Below are 20,000 nucleotides of genomic sequence, written 5' to 3' on the forward strand. Positions count from 1 at the left end.
ACCTCTGGGAGAAGTGTGTGATGTGCATGTATGCTCTTTTGCCTGTGTGCATGCATGCATTAGTGTGGGTGAGTGTACAAATGCGCTATCTTAATTGGACTCTGTTTCTCACAGCAGGAAAATAATCCTGAAGCAACAGGAAATGTGAATTATTATGTGTATTATAATTAATGGACATTTCTTGTAGGCCAGATCAAGTCTGTGGAAATTACAAACGTTGAATACAATACCATTTGCATGTGAATAGAGCAGATGTGTGTGATGTTTGGAAGGCAACAGAGCTGTGTATAGCTACCCCTGTGGGGTTTTTCTGGGTGGAGTTAGTGGGTTGTCTATCTCTCCTGTTGATCTGATCAGGAGAGTGAAGCTGTGCAGCAGAACCTAACAACTCAATACACCCCTTCCTGCCCCGCAGTCTACCTGTCAGATAACACTTCATCACCCCACAGGGTCAGCCAAGGGCCAGGTGAACTCCTGGGAGTTCATTCTGTGCAATCGTTCACTTCTCTTGCATGGATTTAGAGGAAATGGACTGGTGCAAGTATTATGGTTTCACCAATCCAAAGCTTATGAGGGGCAAGTTGAGGAGAAGGATAGAGAATTCAGTGGTTTTCTCTTTTCTGACTCACACAGAGAGAGAGAGAGTGTGTGTGTATTAACCTCTCTGGGATATGTGGGACGGTAGCGTCCCACCTCGCCAACAGCCAGTGAAATTGCAGGGCGCCAAATTCAAAACAACAGAAATCCCATAATTAAAATTCCTCAAACATACAAGTATTTTACACCATTTTAAAGATAAACTTGTTGTAAATCCAGCCACATTGTCCGATTTCAAAAAGGCTTTACGAAGGAAGCACACCAAACGAGTATGTTAGGTCAGTACCTAGTCACAGAAAAACACAGCCATTTTTCCAGCCAAAGAGAGGAGTCACAAAAAGCAGAAATAGAGATTAAATGAATCACTAACCTTTGATGATCTTCATCAGATGACACTCATAGGACTTCATGTTACACAATACATGTATGTTTTGTTCGATAAAGTTCATATTTATATCCAAAAATCTCAGTTTACATTGGCGCGTTACGTTCAGTAATGTTTTGCTTCCAAAACATCCGGTGATTTTGCAGAGAGCCACATGAATTTACAGAAATACTCATCATAAATGTTGATGAAAATACAAGTGTTATGCATGGAACTTTAGATAAACTTCTCCTTAATGCAACCGCTGTGTCAGATTTTAAAAAAGCTTTGCCGAAAAAGCACACCATGCAATAATCTGAGTACAGCACTCAGACAACAAAACAAGCCATACAGATATCCGCCATGTTGTGGAGTCAACAGAAGTCAGAAATAGCATTATAAATATTGACTTACCATTGATGATTTTCATCAGAATGCACTCCCAGGAATCCCAGTTCCACAATAAATGTTTGATTTATTCAATAAAGTCCATTTATGTCCAAATACCTCCTTTTTGTTTAGTACACAATCCAAACTCACGAGGCGCAGGCAAGTCCAGGCGAAAGTTCAGACGAAAAGTCATATTACAGTTCGTAGAAACATGTCAAACGAAGTATAGAATCAATCTTTAGGATGTTTTTATCATAAATCTTCAATAATGTTTGTCGTGGAATAATCAGAATTTGTTGGTAACATATGTAAGATGTTTCATATTCATCATATGTTTGTAAGTTACTTCTCATCAAGAATATTATTTTTGTATAATACTGTGGCAGGGTTGCAGTTATCTGTTCTATGTCAAGACTAAGTTGCATGGGCCGCAGAGAGGGGAGAGGTCAAAGTATCATCATGTGTAAACATATCTCTTGGCTCCACAATGTCTGTGTGCCAGTCAGTGTGTCTCTGTGATCTTGTCAAGATAGGATTGGTTGTATTTAGAGTTGGTTGTACCTAAATGACAATTTGATATATGCCTGTTGATATGGAGGGTTGGTTTATGGTTCTGGGGTTTGAGTATGGAGACAAAGCTGAACGATGAATTATGCCGATGCTGTCTTATCCTGTGTGTGTCTTTGCTATAAAGGACCTCATTTGAAATGTGGAAGGGGCTCTCAGAGAATTCATTTATAGACACTTAATTGCCTGAGAGTCACAGGATTGTGATAGAGCTGATATAATTAAAGATGGACTTTGATAACTAACTCTGACTTGTGTTGTGGTTTGCTCCCATGATTTGGTAAATAGAGGACATTTCCACGACATGTTTCAACCGGAGAATTCCTTTGTCTGTAGAAATGCAATGGAATGCAGGTTGCTAACACGTGAGCGCGCGTGATCAGCTCATGTCACTCTGTCAGACCCCTGACTCATTCAGCTCTCATTCCCCCCTCCTTCACAGTAGAATCAAACAAGGTTCTAAAGACTGTTGATATCTAGTGGAAGCCTTGGGAAGTGCAATATGACCCCATAGACCCTGTATATTCAATAGGCAATGACTTGAAAAACGACAAATCTCAGATTTTCCACTTCCTGGTTGGATTTTTTCTCAGGTTTTTGCCTGCCATATGAGTTCTGTTATACTCACAGACATCATTCAAACAGTTTTAGAAACTTCAGAGTGTTTTCTATCCAAATCTACTAATAATATGCATATCTTAGCTTCTGGGCCTGAGTAGCAGGCAGTTTACTCTGGGCACCTTATTCATCCAAGCTACTCAATACTGCCCCCCAGTCCCAAATAAGTTATTAACAGAGAGAGAGAGAGAGAGAGTATTAACAGAGAGAGAGTATTAACAGAGAGAGAGTATTAACAGAGAGCGAGAGAGTATTAACAGAGAGAGAGAGTATTAACAGAGAGAGTATTAACTTCTTGCGTCGAGCAATCCCGTATCCGGGAGCGTAATCATAGCCTCAAGCTCATTAGCATAACGCAACGTTAACTATTCATGAACATCGCAAATGAAATGAAATAAATATATTGGCTCACAAGCTTAGCCTTTTGTTAACAACACTGTCATCTCAGATTTTCAAAATGTGCTTTTCAACCATAGCTACACAAGCATTTGTGTAAGAGTATTGATAGCTAGCATAGCATTAAGCCTAGCATTCAGCAGGCAACATTTTCACAAAAACAAGAAAAGCATTCAAATAAAATCATTTACCTTTGAAGAACTTCGGATGTTTTCAATGAGGAGACTCTCTGTTAGATAGCAAATGTTCAGTTTTTCCAAAAATATTATTTGTGTAGGAGAAATCGCTCAGTTTTGTTCATCACGTTTGGCTAAGAAAAAAAAACGAAAATTCAGTCATTACAACGGCAAACTTTTTCCAAATTAACTCCATAATATCGACAGAAACATGGCAAACGTTGTTTAGAATCAATCCTCAAGGTGTTTTTCACATATCTGTTCAATGATAAGTCAGTTGGGTTTCTCCTCTGAAGCAAATGGAAAAATGCACGCAGCTGGAGATTACGCAATAATTGCAACGGAGGACACCAAGCGAGCACCTGGTAAATGTAGTCTCTTATGGTCAATCTTCCAATGATATGCCTACAAATACGTCACAATGCTGCAGACACCTTGGGGAAACGACAGAAAGTGTAGGCTCATTCCTTGCGCATTCACAGCCATATAAGGAGACATTGGAACACAGCGCCTTCAAAATCTGGGGCATTTCCTGTTTGAAATTTCATCTTGGTTTCGCCTGTAGCATCAGTTCTGTGGCACTCACAGATAATATCTTTGCAGTTTTGGAAACGTCACCGGTAACACCGAGAGAGTAGTAACAGATAAAGAGAGAGAGAGAGAGAGAGCGCGAGAGAGAATTACCACAGAGAGAGAGAGAGAGAGAGAGAGTATTAACAGAGAGAGAGTATTATCAGAGGGAGAGGGGGAGAGTATTATCAGAGAGATATAGTATTAACAGAGAGAGAGAGAGCGAGAGAGAATTACCACAGAGAGAGAGATAGAGAGAAAGATAGTATTAACACAGAGAGAGAGAGAGAGTATTAACAGAGAGAGAGATAGTATTAACAGATAGTATTATATACAGGGTATTATAAACAGAGTGTATTATATACGGAGAGTATTACAAACAGAGATAATTATAAACAGAGATAATTATAAACAGAGAGTATTATAAACAGAGAGAGGGTATTATAAACAGATAGTATTATAAACAGAGTATTATAAACAGAGTATTATAAACAGTATTATAAACAGAGTATTATAAACAGAGAGAGTATTATAAACAGAGAGTATTATAAACATTGAGTATTATAAACAGAGTTATGAACAGAATATTATAAACAGAGAGCAGTATTAACAGAGTATTATAAACAGGGTATTTTAAACAGAGATTATTAACAGAGTATTATAAACATAGTATTATAAACAGAGTATTATAAACAGATAATATTATAAACAGAGTATTATCAACAGAATATTATAAACGGAGAGTATTATAAACAGAGATCATTATAAACAGAGTATTATTAACAGAGTATTATAAACAGAGAGTATTATAAACAGAGAGTATTATTAACATAGTATTAAATACGGATACTATTATACACAGAGTATTTTGAACCGCGTATTATGAACCGAGTATCATAAACAGAGCGTATTATACACCGAGCGTATTATAAACAGAGTATTATAAACTGAGAGTATTATAAACTGAGAGTATTATAAACTGAGAATATTATAAACAGAGTGAGACATTGTGTCTACTTGCATTGGGTATCATCTTTTATTTATTTTTTCTGTCTCTCCTGATAACACTCTGTTAGAAACTACAGCCTCCCTAGACCTTTAGAATGAGTGCTAACATCACACTAGCGTCGCTAAGGGGGAAACAGCACACAAACAGCACACTTTATTAGCATCAATGCTATCTTGAGAGGAAAACCAGCAACAGTGTAGACTGTATGTTCGGGTGGGTAGAAGGTGGTCGACCAATACTGAAGGAGACATACTGTTTACATCTAACTCCCAAGTGATGAGACCAGAGGCAGATCTTGATTCTAATGATGAAAGAATGATTGTCTAATGTGTTAGAGATATTCTGCTTGTCATTTGTTAGTATAATGTGTTACTCCTCTGGCCATCACTAAAATAAAGTCCTGCTCTATGTATTTGCCCTCCTACTCTCTTCCACCTCCTCTTTGGCTCTGGCCTCTCTACTCTCCATCTATTATCATCCTCCTCTTTCCCTCAGTCTGCAGTAGAAGTAAACCTAATGAAGTACCTCAAGATATGTCTGGAGGCCTGGGGTCCCCCTGATTGTTATTCACTAATCTCAAAGCCAAAAAGTGAATCTTGCGCGCGCTGACCAGCAGCAACTCCATTATAGACGCCCAGTGGTCTTCCACTGTATGTATCTGTCTGTGTTTCTGGTTGGCCTTCAGCACTCACTACAGTAACTCTGTGTTTGTAACTCACCTCTGACTATCCACCACTTCACAGATTGGCTCGTTCTTCATGATCAACCTATGTCTGGTGGTCATCGCCACCCAGTTCAGTGAGACCAAGCAGCGCGAGCACCAGCTGATGCAGGAGCAGCGGGCCCAGTGCCTGTCCTCCTCTACCCTGGCCAGCCTGCATGAACCGGGGGACTGCTACGAAGAGCTCTTCCAGCTGGTCTGCCACATGCTGCGCAAGGCCCGCAGGAGGTCTGTAGCCCTGTATAACCAACTGAGAGGAAGGCCTCTGCCACCACCGCCCACTAGAGGGAGAGGAAGAGGAGGAGGAAGAGGAGGAGGGGAAGGAGGAGGGAGTGCGAACGGAGGGGAAAGGCATCACCTGAGGCAGCCACGCCGTAAGTGGGAGGCAGTGGGTGGGAGGACGAGAGAAAGGGTTTTTGTTAAATGTCTAAACCTGAACTTTAACATGATATTAGCCTCTTTCACATTGTTTCGTGCGAGCCAGTGCGATGAGTCTTGTTTAATCTCTCGACTTTCAAACCTCTTTGACGCTAGCAAACGCTGGCTTACATGGATATAGTGTGACAATGTGAAAGTGTCTATTGATGCTGTTAATGACATGCTGATTCTTTCTCACACTCCCTCTCCATCTTTCATTAGAATCTCCCTGTCCTCACCAAAGCAAGCTGGACCCAGTCCACAGCTCCCAACCCCTGGGCAACTCCATCGCCCTGGCCGTCCCTCAAAACACAGAGGACTGCCCTCAGTGCGCTGCGGCACTGTCACTCAGGGAGGGGGCGGGAGCTGTGGGCTGCTCGGCCAATGGGGAGGAGGAGGAGGGGGCTGTGGAGGAGACGGACAGGGAGGAGAACCACTTGGAGGAGAAAGCGGAAGAAGGGGAGGGAGTTAAGAAGAAGAGGAAGAGGAGGTCGTGTTTTGGACACTGTAAGGACATGTGGGATGAGATGAGGAAGAAACTTTGGGGCATCGTGGAGAGCAAATACTTCAATAGAGGAATCATGATCGCTATTCTCATCAATACTATCAGCATGGGGATAGAACATCACAACCAGGTGAATATACTATTCTAATCAATACTATCAGCATGAACATCACAACCAGGTGAATATACTATTCTCATCAATACTATCAGCATGGGGATAGAACATCACAACCAGGTAAATATACTATTATCATCAATACTATCAGCATGAACATCACAACCAGGGGCCTGTTGCACAAAACTAGGATAAGGGATTAAGCCAGGATATCTTGGTGATCCTGGCTCAATTGATCCGTAATCCGGTTGCACTAAAGATGGATAGGGGGCAGGAGGATATGTTATGGTATAAATTACCATGGAGATTTATTCTGTGGAGCTAGCCTGCTCCAGACCAGGCTAAATTCCAGGATCTATTTAATCTCATCCCTAATGTCAGTCAGCAGTCACCACAAATGGAAACCAATAGTTATTTCACTGCTCACTATACATTGTTATCACATATAACTAGACCCACTGTTATTTAAACGTTTGTGATCATTAATTTCAATGATTTTGGATAAAAAATGATTTTTAGATGATGTTGCTATCATTAGATAATTTACAGTTTCCCATAGACTATAAGGCTATATATAAAATGCTAGAATATTAGGGCCACAGAGGGGAAAAAAACACAAGTCATAATATTGTAACCAGTTGTTTTAAAGGAGGACAGTTGTTAAAATGACAGATGTGGGGCATTTCGTGAAATTGTACTTCAGTATGGTTTCATAAACAAAGACATGCTGATGTGCCAGAATATTAAGTATCACATTGTCATAAGTATCAAAACTGTAAAAACAATATGTAGCTTTTCTGCAGAAAGAACCAGCCTCATAAATTTATGACTTTATCCTTTTTCTTCAGTGTGGCCCTAGTACTCTGTCATATAAACAAATACACATTCCATATGAATATAAAAACACAATGTGTAACATTATGTTCCTTTATTGAATAAGGACAAAACAAAGCAGGTAAACCATCAGCTCCTTTCAAAACTGAAGTCACAGTGACTCTACAAGATGGAAAGCACAGAATCTAAGCATATTATACAAAATGATACATATACAGACCTTTGAATGTGTATAACACACCCTGCATGTCTGCACACTAAAATAAATGCAGGACAAATCCATACACATCAACTGAACAGACAAATGAATGGATGCAGTAGCCTCCCTGCAGCCTTGTATTACACACAGTATACCGCACAAACATCATAAGAGGCCAAATTCGTCAAAAAACGAACCCAAAAAAACCCAAATTCCTCTGCCACCGCAGGACATATTTAACCAAAATTGAAAGCACACATACTAACTAAAATAATTCAACACATATTGGTCCCTCAGCAGCCGACCACTGTCGTCATCAGGGAAGATTGCCGGATTGTCCCAGTCCATGGCTGGTGGCACTCTGGGGGCCCTCTCCTTCCTCAGGCAGGCCACATTGTGAAGGACAGCACAAGCCACAGTAATATCACATGCCCTAACAGGGCTGACCCTTAATTTGTGAAGGCAGTGAAAGCGTGCCTTCAGGAGGCCAAAGGTCATTTCAACTCTGGCCCTGGTCCTGGCATGGGCATGGTTGTAGGCCTGCTGTGCTTCCTGGGGGTCTGTGAAAGGTGTCAGGAGAAAAGGCTGGCAGCCATACCCCCTGTCTCCCAGCAACACACCAGAGAATTCACCTGTCAACACAAAATCTCATCATTACTACCTCATAAACACAGTGATATTCTTGACACAGCCATGATGGTTATAAATAGGGGTTGTGTGGCTTACCTTGTGATAGGCACTGATAGATTTCAGAGGCCCGAAAGATTCTGGAGTCATGGACTGAGCCAGGCCATTTTGCCACAACATTGCTGATCACACAGTCAGCATTGCAGACCATCTGAAATCATAAGATGAGGAATATTACACCAATCAATGCACATCACTGGCAATGCAGAGTGTTCGTCAATGGACAATATCAAAAAGTTATGTTCACCTGAACATTAATGCTGTGAAAGGATTTCCTATTCACAAAATCGGCCTCATGGGCACCTGAGGGGGCTTTTATCCTTATGTGTGTGCAGTCCACTGCACCAATGACATTGGGGAAACCTGTCACACAAAGTAATGAGTATCCTACTATGTGTTAACAGTTGTCCTGTAATTTGTAGATCCTCTTACCTGCAATCCTATAGAACTCCTCTTTGATGTCACAGAGTCTTCTGTGGCCAGGGAAGGAGATGAAGACATCTGCTAATGCTTTGATAGCCAGACACACACTCCTTATTGTGCGGCAAATTGTGGCCTTGTTCAGCTGTTCTGCATCCCCCACTGAGTACAGGAAGGCTCCACTAGCAAAAAAGCGCAAGGCCACACAAACCATTTGCTCCACACTCAGTGCATGGCTCCGTGCAGTGCGGTGCTTAATCCTGGGACCCAGTAGTCTGCATAGATACCTGATGCCATCTGCAGAAAACCTGTATCTTTCATATAGATGGTCATCAGGGAAGGCCAGTGGGTCCAACCGGTCCCTGAAGACCCTTTCTCACCTGAAGGCTCTCCTCAGCACAAGTGCTTCTTCATCCACCACATCTCGCACGAATGGGCATGCCATTGTCAGAGCAGAAAGGAACACACAATTTTGGGCCTTCATATAGGCTAGTGGCCACACCTGGTGCTGGGGGGGGTGGGCAAAAGAGGGCGATGCCTTATAACGATGACTTGGTTGTACTGATTGCTGGGAAAATAAAAAAAACCTTAGAAAGATGCCACCGTCCTGTGTGCTCACAATAAGAGCTCATATGTCATGGCTCACTTGACTTTACGAGAATATACCTAATTTTTATTTTGAGCTGTGTCATCTTCTTGGAGCTGGGGGAGGAAAGAAAAATAATGATTAATACATTTGTGTTACAGTTAGCATACAGTGTACATTGAAGGCATATCTCACCTCCCTCTCAAGTTTTTTTATTTCAAGGTCCAGTTTCCTAATTGTCCTCTTTTTTATTTCGAACTCCAGTGCAAGATTTTCCATCTTTTTCTTCTTGTACTGAATGTCTATGTCTGCCAGTTCTATTTGGCACCGGAGGTGGTTGCCATACAACTTTCTGATAGCTTGTGAGCTCTGTGAACACAATACAATTAGCGCAGCTGGAATTTGGCAGGATGTGGTGTCCTTTTATTAATACGCACTATGTTGCCAGGCTGGTTTTCCCACTGTATAGCATCTGGGTCCTGTAAAAGAAATTAGATTTTTTGATTTTGATGAGGACTCCTCACCATTGTAGAGTAAATAGTACTTTCACAGTCTTAACATGATACCTCATGCCTTCTGGAATCCAGAGAGATGGTCTCCTCCTCATCATCGTCTCCATCATGTGCTGTTGCTGCTGCACTGGGGCCTTCACCCTATCACATTTAATCGGATTCATATTGAAGCTAGTAGACAAGACATGCCAGGCCTACAGTATGCCTTTGATGGAGTACTCACTGGATCAGCATCGTCTGGTGCTTGTGCTGGTGGCTCTAACAGGAACACAGTGCTGCCAGACACTGCAAGGCAATAGGTAAACCAAAGTCAGACAGTCCAAATTGATTCAATATGAATGTGGTTGTATCCCATGTAGAGATGGAAGGACATACCTTGAATGAAGCGGGTGGCATCTTGGGAGGAACCTATGCTCGTCTCTTTCCCCCCAGGGATCCCCTCTAAGACGGGCCTGCCTTTATTTAGCTCCAAGGCCATGTCCTCTGCTGGGGTAAGGTCAGCCTTTGGTGACCCACCACCCGTGCCTTGTCTGTGGGTATTCTTTTTCACTGCTAAAACAGTACAGACAATGTGTGAGCAGGCACCTTCTGGGTACAATATATGCTTGTGCTTTGTTAAATATTAGTCAGGGACCATACCATTCTGCAGAATGTTCTTGTATTTGATTTTGACCTGCTGCCATGTCCGTTTTGGCCCGTTCATGTTTAATCTACACACACACACACACACACACACACACACACACACACACTTAATGGAGTCACACTGCAAAAAATTACTTGGTATTTTTGTCTTGTTTTCAGTAAAAATATCAAAAATTTTATCATAGCTTTATACAGTGTGATGGAGTTACTTTACACAATTTCACTCATATCTGCAGTGCATTTCAATAACAAAAATTAACCGTTTCATAATTACAGTACAACTGCATTTTTGGAGATGTGAATTAAATATTTGATTTGTAATTGTGATGTTTCAGCGGAGCGGTGAGTGTGTAATTGTGCACTACTTACGCATTCAGGCGGTCTGCAATACTTTGCCACGCTTTTTCTCTTTGCTTTATCACTGTGGCGGTGTTGCCTTTCTTCTTAATTATATCTTTTACCTCCTCGTATGCCTCCATGAGGATTTGTGCTTCCGACGGGGAAAAGTACGCGGCTCTAGTTGCCATGGTAAATCAGTTAATCTGTGATCTGTGGCGGGGTCTATTTGAGTGAGCCGTGAGCGCGCACCTATCCAGGATTGGTTTCACCTGGCTTAATGAATCCGTGTCTGCTCATCCTGGCTTGGTCTTTGTGCAACCAATTAAGCCTGGACGCACATGTTTTGGCTTCATTGAGCTCAGCTGAGTCATTTATCCCGGATGTCTTAATTCTACTTTTGTGCAACAGGCCCCAGGTGAATATACTATTCTCATCAATACTATCAGCATGGGGATAGAACATCACAACCAGGTAAATATACTATTCTCATCAATACTATCAGCGTGAACATCACAACCAGGTGAATATACTATTCTCATCAATACTATTAGCATTGAAAACCACAAAAGGTGAACTATAACACAGTCAGGGAGTACAGCACATATACACAATGTGCACAACAACAGTATTGCTCTTCAGTCCCCAAAGCTAACCCAATGACTTTAGCTTAGTGGGCTAACAAGGTCGAGATTTGTCCAATGGATGACTCACAAGTAGTACAAGTCACTAGAAGTCAGATATCAGTGACGAACATGGAGCACTATCAATATGGGAATTTATTGTTCCATTATACACTCACCACAACGATATCAGTAGAAAACAGCAGGGTAGGTACACCTCAACCTGCTTTTGGTGCTGTCTAGGTTGGCTGGCTGGCTGACTGACTGACTTCTCTCCTGAGAGAGACAGAGGAAGAGAGGAAGGGAGGGAGCTGCCTGTGTGGAAGGGGTGTGGTAGCTTCATGCCAAAATACACCCACCCTGGCTGTTACATAACCATTCCTACCTCCCTCAACCCCTCTTTCTCTATCTTTCTCTCGCTCCCTCCCTCCTGTCTCACACCCCTCCTTTCCCTGCCTCTTTTAGTCTCCCTCCTCCCCTGTCTCTGTCCATCCCTCCCTCTCCCTTCTCCATTCTGTCTCCCTCCATCTCTCTCTCTCTCCCTCCCTCCCTCTGTCTTCATCTCTCATCCACCCCCTCACTCCTTGACGACATGCAGAGGAGTCGGTTCTCTCATTTCTGAAGACTCTAAAAATAACAGAGGGATGTGGGGAGAGAAGGAGAGGAGGACAGGAACTCACCGAGAGAGAAGAGGGAGCAGACTCCTGTTACACAGCATTTTCAGCTCTATTCCTGTATGAATTTACATGCACGCACGCACACACCACACACACACACCACACACACCAACAGCATTACACACACCACACAGACACACCATACACACACACACACACACACACACACACACACACACACACACACACACACACACACACACACACACACACACACACACACACACACACACACACCAAAAGCATTACACATACCACACAACACACACCACACCACACACACACACACACACACACACACACACACACACACACACACACACACACACACACACACACACACACACACACACACACACACACACACACACACACACACACACACACACACACACACACACCCACCACACACTCCAACAGCATTACACAATGGTCTCTCTTGGCAGAGGCAGAGGCAGAGGCGGTGTGTGTTCTGCAGTAGATTTGTAAGTGTTGTTCCAGGGGGTTGTGTTCTAGAACTGAAAGTGTATGTGTTTCCCTCTTTGGTAACAGGGCTTACTGAAACTTCATTTGATCAATCCCCTGAGGGAAGGATTACATGACATGTGTTAAGAGCATACAGTGAGGATATGACCTTCACTAGATGTCCTTCGGATTAGTTACTTGTAGTCTTCATTCAGAGTTTCTGTGTATGTGTGTGTGTGTGTGTGTGTGTTTGTGTGTGTGTGTTGTGTGTGACTACATCTCTGACTCATCAGCATTCATCTTTCACATCAATGGTAGCATGACTGAGAGGCTCCCCTATTAGCATGTATATACAGCATGTGTGTGTGGGGGGGGGGGGGGGCTTACGCATTTATATTCAGTAAACATCCAAAGATAAAAACAAGAGAACTACAAAGAGAGATGGATGGAGAAAAGAGAGGGAGAGAGAGGGAGAGAGAGGGATGGAGAAAAGAGAGGGAGAGAGAGGGATGTGCAGGCAGGGAGGTGCAGGTATCTGTGAGGGAGGAAATTAAAGACAGGAAGGAGAGATGAAAGGGTAAACAGGTGAGAGGAGAGGGAGGGAGGGAGGGAGGGAGGGAGGGAGGGAGGGAGGGAGGGAGGGAGGGAGGGAGGGAGGGAGGGAGGGAGGGAGGGAGGGAGGGAGAGAAACATGGAGGGAGATAGAAGGAAGACGAACATGGGGGGAGATAGAAGGTGATAGGAGGAAGACGAACATGGAGGGAGATAGAAGGTGATAGGAGGAAGACGAACATGGGGGGAGATAGAAGGTGATAGGAGGAAGAGGAACATGGAGGGAGATAGAAGGAAGAGGAACGTGGAGGGAGATAGAAGGTGATAGGAGGAAGACGAACATGGAGGGAGATAGAAGGTGATAGGAGGAAGACGAACATGGAGGGAGATAGAAGGTGATAGGAGGAAGACGAACATGGAGGGAGATAGAAGGTGATAGGAGGAAGACGAACATGGAGGGAGATAGGTGATAGGAGGAAGACGAACATGGGGGGAGATAGAAGGTGGTAGGAGGAACATGAAGGGAGATAGGTGGTAGGAGGAAGACAAACATAGAGGGAGATAGAAGGTGATAGGAGGAAGACGAACATAGAGGGAGATAGAAGGTGATAGGAGGAAGACGAACATGGAGGGAGATAGATGGTGATAGGATGGAGAGGAACGTGGAGGGAGATAGAAGGTGATGAAAGGAAGAGGAACGTGGAGGGAGATAGAAGGTGATAGGAGGAAGACGAACGTGGAGGGAGATAGGTGATAGGAGGAAGACGAACATGGAGGGAGATAGGTGATAGGAGGAAGACGAACATGGAGGGAGATAGGTGATAGGAGGAAGACGAACATGGAGGGAGATAGAAGGTGATAGGAGGAAGACGAACATGGGGGGAGATAGAAGGTGATAGGAGGAAGAAGAACATGGAGGGAGATAGAAGGTGATAGGAGGAAGAGGAACATGGAGGGAGATAGAAGGTGATAGGAGGAAGAGGAACATGGAGGGAGATAGAAGGTGACAGGAGGAAGACGAACATGGAGGGAGATAGAAGGTGATAGGAGGAAGACGAACATGGAGGGAGATAGAAGGTGATAGGAGGAAGACGAACATGGAGGGAGATAGAATGTGATAGGAGGAAGACGAGCATGGAGGGAGATAGATGGTGATAGGATGGAGAGGAACATGGAGGGAGATAGATGGTGATAGGATGGAGAGGAACATGAAGGGTGATAGAAGGTGATAGGAGGAAGAGGAACGTGGAGGGAGATAGAAGGTGATAGGAGGGAGATGAATATGGAGGGAGATGGAAGGTGTTAGGATGGAGAGGAACATGGAGGGAGATGGAAGGTGTTAGGATGGAGAGGAACATGGAGGGTGATAGAAGGTGATAGGAGGAAGAGGAACGTGGAGGGAGATAGAAGGTGATAGGAGGGAGATGAATATGGAGGGAGATAGAAGGTGATGAAAGGAAGAGGAACGTGGAGGGAGATAGAAGGTGATTGGAGGAAGAGGAACATGGAGGGAGATAGAAGGTGATAGGAAGAAGGCGATCAAGGAGGGAGATAGAAGGTGATAGGAGGAAGACGAACATGGAGGGAGATAGAAGGTGATAGGAGGAAGACGAACATGGAGGGAGATAGGTGATAAGAGGAAGACGAACATGGAGGGAGATAGAAGGTGATAGGAGGAAGATGAACATGGAGGGAGATAGGTGATAGGAGGAAGACGAACATGGAGGGAGATAGAAGGTGATTGGAGGGAGACGAACATGGAGGGAGATAGAAGGTGATAGGAGGAAGACGAACATGGAGGGAGACAGAAGGTGATAGGAGGAAGACGAACATGGGGGGAGATAGAAGGTGATAGGAGGAAGACGAACATGGGGGGAGATAGAAGGTGATAGGAGGGAGAGGAACATGGAGGGAGATAGAAGGTGATAGGAGGAAGACGGACATGAAGGGAGATAGAAGGTGATAGGAGGAAGAGGAACATGGAGGGAGATAGAAGGTGATAGGAGGAAGACGAACATGGAGGGAGATAGAAGGTGATAGGAAAAAGAGGAACATGGAGGGAGATAGGAGTGAGAGGAACATGGAGGGAGATAGAAGGTGATAGGAGGAAGAGGAACATGGAGGGAGATAGAAGGTGATAGGAGGAAGACGAACATGGAGGGAGATAGGTGATAGGAGGAAGACGAACATGGAGGGAGATAGAAGGTGATAGGAGGAAGACGAACATGGAGGGAGATAGAAGGTGATAGGAGGAAGACGAACATGGAGGGAGATAGAATGTGATAGGAGGAAGACGAACATGGAGGGAGATAGATGGTGATAGGATGGAGAGGAACATGGAGGGAGCTAGATGGTGATAGGATGGAGAGGAACATGGAGGGAGATAGGTGATAGGAGGAAGAGGAACGTGGAGGGAGATAGAAGGTGATAGGAGGGAGATGAATATGGAGGGAGATGGAAGGTGTTAGGATGGAGAGGAACATGGAGGGAGATGGAAGGTGTTAGGATGGAGAGGAACATGGAGGGTGATAGAAGGTGATAGGAGGAAGAGGAACGTGGAGGGAGATAGAAGGTGATTGGAGGGAGATGAATATGGAGGGAGATAGAAGGTGATGAAAGGAAGAGGAACGTGGAGGGAGATAGAAGGTGATTGGAGGAAGGGGAACATGGAGGGAGATAGAAGGTGATCGGAGGAAGAGGAACATGGAGGGAGATAGAAGGTGATAGGAGGAAGGCGATCAAGGAGGGAGATAGAAGGTGATAGGAGGAAGACGAACATGGAGGGAGATAGAAGGTGATAGGAGGAAGACGAACATGGAGGGAGATAGGTGATAAGAGGAAGACGAACATGGAGGGAGATAGAAGGTGATAGGAGGAAGACGAACATGGAGGGAGATAGGTGATAGGAGGAAGACGAACATGGAGGGAGATAGAAGGTGATTGGAGGAAGACGAACATGGAGGGAGATAGAAGGTGATAGGAGGAAGACGAACATGGAGGGAGATAGAAGGTGATAGGAGGAAGACGAACATGGGGGGAGATAGAAGGTGATAGGAGGAAGACGAACATGGGGGGAGATAGAAGGTGATAGGAGGGAGAGGAACATGGAGGGAGATAGAAGGTGATAGGAGGAAGACGGACATGAAGGGAGATAGAAGATGATAGGAGGAAGAGGAACATGGAGAGAGATAGAAGGTGATAGGAGGAAGACGAACATGGAGGGAGATAGAAGGTGATAGGAAAAAGAGGAACATGGAGGGAGATAGGAGTGAGAGGAACATGGAGGGAGATAGAAGGTGATAGGAGGAAGAGGAACATGGAGAGAGATAGAAGGTGATATGAGGAAGACGAAGATGGAGGGAGATAGAAGGTGATAGGAGGAAGACGAACATGGAGAGAGATAGAAGGTGATAGGAGGAAGACGAAGATGGAGGGAGATAGAAGGTGATAGGAGGAAGACGAAGATGGAGGGAGATAGAAGGTGAGAAACATATCAAATAGAAGAGATGTTTTTTTATTGACCCATCCCCTCTTCAGGGGCAAAATCAACTTTGTTTTATATTTACATATAAATTGTACTCACATTTCATATACAGTATATGCTACTTTTATACACAGTAATTACACAACAAAAACATTATTATCATACATGAAATAGGTTGAATATTTGCGTAATGAAAACTCCCTTCAGCCCAGCATCCCACATAGTTCTTGCCTTAATTTCTCTCATGAATGATTTGATTTCTCTAAAGAGAAATGGCCCGTTGATCTCACAAAAAAGAAATACATGGAATTCAAGTAATTGAACCTACGTTGGCCAATTAGTTATTTAATAACTCCAAAAATAAGGACATCTGGGTTAATCAGTCAGCACTAGATCTCATCCCCTCCTCTCTTCATCCCCTCATCTCCTCCACCATGCCTGCCAGTGGAGGAGGGGGGCTCTGTTCTTCTCCTCTTGTTTTCTTCTTTCACTGAACTGATCCATGGAGAGATATTAATCATAGGGAGATGGGAGTGTCTGGTAATGAGACAAAGAGCGAGAGAGAGATGGAGAGAGAGAGATGGAAAGATGGAGAGAGAGAGAGATGGAGAGAGAGAGATGGAGAGAGAGAGAGATTGAGAGAGAGAGATGGAGAGAGAGAGATGGAGAGAGAGAGAGATGGAGGGAGAGAGAGAGAGAGAGATGGAGGGAGAGAGAGAGAGATGGAGAGAGAGAGAGATGGAGGGAGAGAGATGCAGAGAGAGAGATGGAGAGAGATATGGAGAGAGAGAGAGATGGAGAGAGAGATGGAGAGAGAGAGATGGAGAGATGGAGGGAGAGAGAGAGAGGTAGAGAGAGAGAGATGGAGGGAGAGAGAGAGTGAGAGATGGATAGAGAGAGAGATGGAGAGAGGGAGATGGAGGGAGAGAGAGATGGAGAGAGAGAGCGATGGAGAGAGGGAGAGATGGAGAGAGGGAAGAGATGGAGGGAGAGAGAGATGGAGAGAGAGAGATGGAGAGAGGGAGAGATGGAGAGAGGGAAGAGATGAAGAGATGGAGAGAGAGAGAGATGGAGAGATGGAGGGAGAGAGAGAGAGGTAGAGAGAGAGAGATGGAGGGAGAGAGAGAGAGAGTGAGAGATGGATAGAGAGAGAGATGGAGAGAGGGAGATGGAGGGAGAGAGAAATGGAGAGAGCGATGGAGAGAGGGAGAGATGGAGAGAGGGAAGAGATGGAGGGAGAGAGAGATGGAGAGAGAGAGATGGAGAGAGGGAGAGATGGAGAGAGGGATGAGATGAGGGAGAGAGAGATGGAGAGAGAGATGGAGGGAGAGAGAGATGGAGAGAGATGGAGAGAGGGAGAGAGGGAGAGATGGAGAGAGAGAGATGGAGGGAGAGAGAGATGGAGAGAGAGAGAGATGGAGAGAGAGAGAGAGATGGAGAGAGAGAGAGAGTTGGAGAGAGAGAGAGATGGAGAGAGAGAGAGATGGCGGGAGAGAGAGATGGAGAGAGAGAGATGGAGAGAGAGGGAGATGGAGAGAGAGAGAGATGGAGGGAGGGAAGAGAGAAACACAGGATTTAGAGGAGAAGAAAGAGTGTCTTGGCTAGCCTTTATGTCTTCTGTCTTTGATACAAATTGCACTGGTGATCACAGATATAATCTGATCAATATCATGTGTGTGTGTGTGTGTGTGTGTGTGTGTGTGTGTGTGTGTGTGTGTGTGTGTGTGTGTGTTCATGCACTAGTCGCTCTTCGAACCAAGCACAATCTTCCGGACAGAAATTGGCTGCACCCTCCCTCCCCCTCGGTCTCTCTGAAAACAATAACATGACATTTTAGGCCAGTGTTCATATTGTCTCTTTTCTCGCTTTCATTGGTTAAAGCTACGGCACCATTGAGCTGGATCTAGCTCACTATATCAAGTTGTGTAGCTTGTTGTGTTGTGTTGCAGTCTATGTGACAGGTTTGTACAGGTGTCTCAGTACTGAACTGTGTTGGTTGTCTGCAGTTCCATATTATTCCATTGTTGAAGGCAGCATTATAATACCAAAATAACCTACCATATCTTGCTGTCTTCGTTCCTCCATCTCTTTAAACGTGTTTCTCTCTCTGCGTTCTGTTTCTTTTGAATCTTGTCTCCCCCATCCAGCCGGAGGAGCTGACTAACGTGTTGGAGATCAGTAACATTGTGTTCACCAGTATGTTCACCCTGGAAATGATCCTCAAGCTGACCGCCTTTGGCTTCTTCGCCTACCTGAGGAACCCCTACAACATCTTCGACGGCATCATCGTCATCATCAGGTCGGGGGGCCTTCCCAACACGACCACAGAATGTTACCAGAACGTTACAGGAATGATGTTACAGTTACCATGTCAGAATGTCACAGCTTTGGGATGTCCGTTGGAATGTTAGAATGATGGATAATGTATTGGGTGTTGGGTTGGCATTGGAAGATTCTGACAGCTGAATGTTCCCCATGGTTTCAGTTGGGATCAGAGGGGAAATTAGGAAACCTTGCTGTCTGGATTTGTGTCTTCTATTTTCTTCTCTTCCTTTCTCTGCCTGTCTCACTCATCTTTTCTCTCCTCCCCTCTCCCCTCTCCCCTTTCTCCTCACTCATCACTCCTATCTCCTCTCTCCTGTCTCCTCACTCCTCACTCCTCTCTCCTGTCTCCTCTCTCCTCACTCCTCACTCATCTTTTCTCCTCTCTCCTCTCCCCTCTCCCTTTTCTCCTCACTCCTCTCTCCTGTCTCCTCTCTCCTCACTCCTCTCTCCTCTCTCCTGTCTCCTCTCTCCTCTCTCCTCTCTCCTCTCTCCTCTCTCCTCTCTCCTCTCTCCTTTCTCCTCACTCCTCACTCCTCACTCCTGTCCTCTCTCCTCTCTCCTCACTCTTGTCTCCTCACTCCTCACTCCTCTTTCCTCTCTCCTGTCTCCTCTCTCCTCACTTCTCACTCCTTTCTCCTCACTCCTCTCTCCTCTCTCCTCTCTCCTCTCTCCTCACTCCTCACTCCTCTCTCCGGTCTCCTCTCTCCTCTGTCCTCACTCTTCTCTCCTCTCTCCTGTCTCCTCTCTCCTGTCTCCTCTCTCCTCTCTCCTGTCTCCTCACTCCTCTCTACTGTCTCCTCTCTCCACACTCCTGTCTCCTCACACCTCACTCCTCTCTCCAAACTACTATCTCCTCACTCCTCACTCCTCTCTCATCTCTCCTCTCTCCTCTCTCCTCTCTCCTTTCATCTCTCCTCACATCTCTCCTCTCTCCTTTCTCCTCTCATCTCTCCTCACTCCTCACTTCTCTCTCCTCCCCTGTTCTCTCTTTCTGCATCCATCTGTTTCATCCCTCCATCCATCTCTCCCTCTCCTCTCCAGTGTGTGTGAGATCATAGGTCAGTCTGATGGAGGTCTGTCTGTCCTGAGGACCTTCAGACTGTTGAGGGTGATCAAGCTGGTGCGCTTCATGCCAGCGCTACGCAGACAGCTGGTGGTGCTGATGAAGACCATGGACAACGTGGCCACCTTCTGCATGCTCCTCATGCTT

At 44.7% G+C, this 20,000-nt stretch overlaps 1 protein-coding gene across 1 annotated transcript in view; it reads left to right on the forward strand.

Annotated features, from left to right (window-relative positions):
* LOC139421581 (calcium voltage-gated channel subunit alpha1 Ia) overlaps positions 1-20,000 on the forward strand; it is a 121,052-nt gene that overhangs the window by 22,792 nt on the left and 78,260 nt on the right. Inside the window, exons 5-8 of the mRNA XM_071172623.1 lie at positions 5,431-5,782; positions 6,048-6,460; positions 18,613-18,764; positions 19,832-20,000. The exon at positions 19,832-20,000 is cut by the window's right edge and continues 17 nt beyond it. Coding sequence (XP_071028724.1) covers positions 5,431-5,782; positions 6,048-6,460; positions 18,613-18,764; positions 19,832-20,000 — 1,086 coding nt within the window. The remainder of the gene's footprint in view (positions 1-5,430; positions 5,783-6,047; positions 6,461-18,612; positions 18,765-19,831) is intronic.

The sequence above is a fragment of the Oncorhynchus clarkii genome, chromosome 12 (genome assembly GCF_045791955.1).
Source record: "Oncorhynchus clarkii lewisi isolate Uvic-CL-2024 chromosome 12, UVic_Ocla_1.0, whole genome shotgun sequence".
In the NCBI taxonomy this organism is placed as follows: Eukaryota; Metazoa; Chordata; class Actinopteri; order Salmoniformes; family Salmonidae; genus Oncorhynchus; species Oncorhynchus clarkii.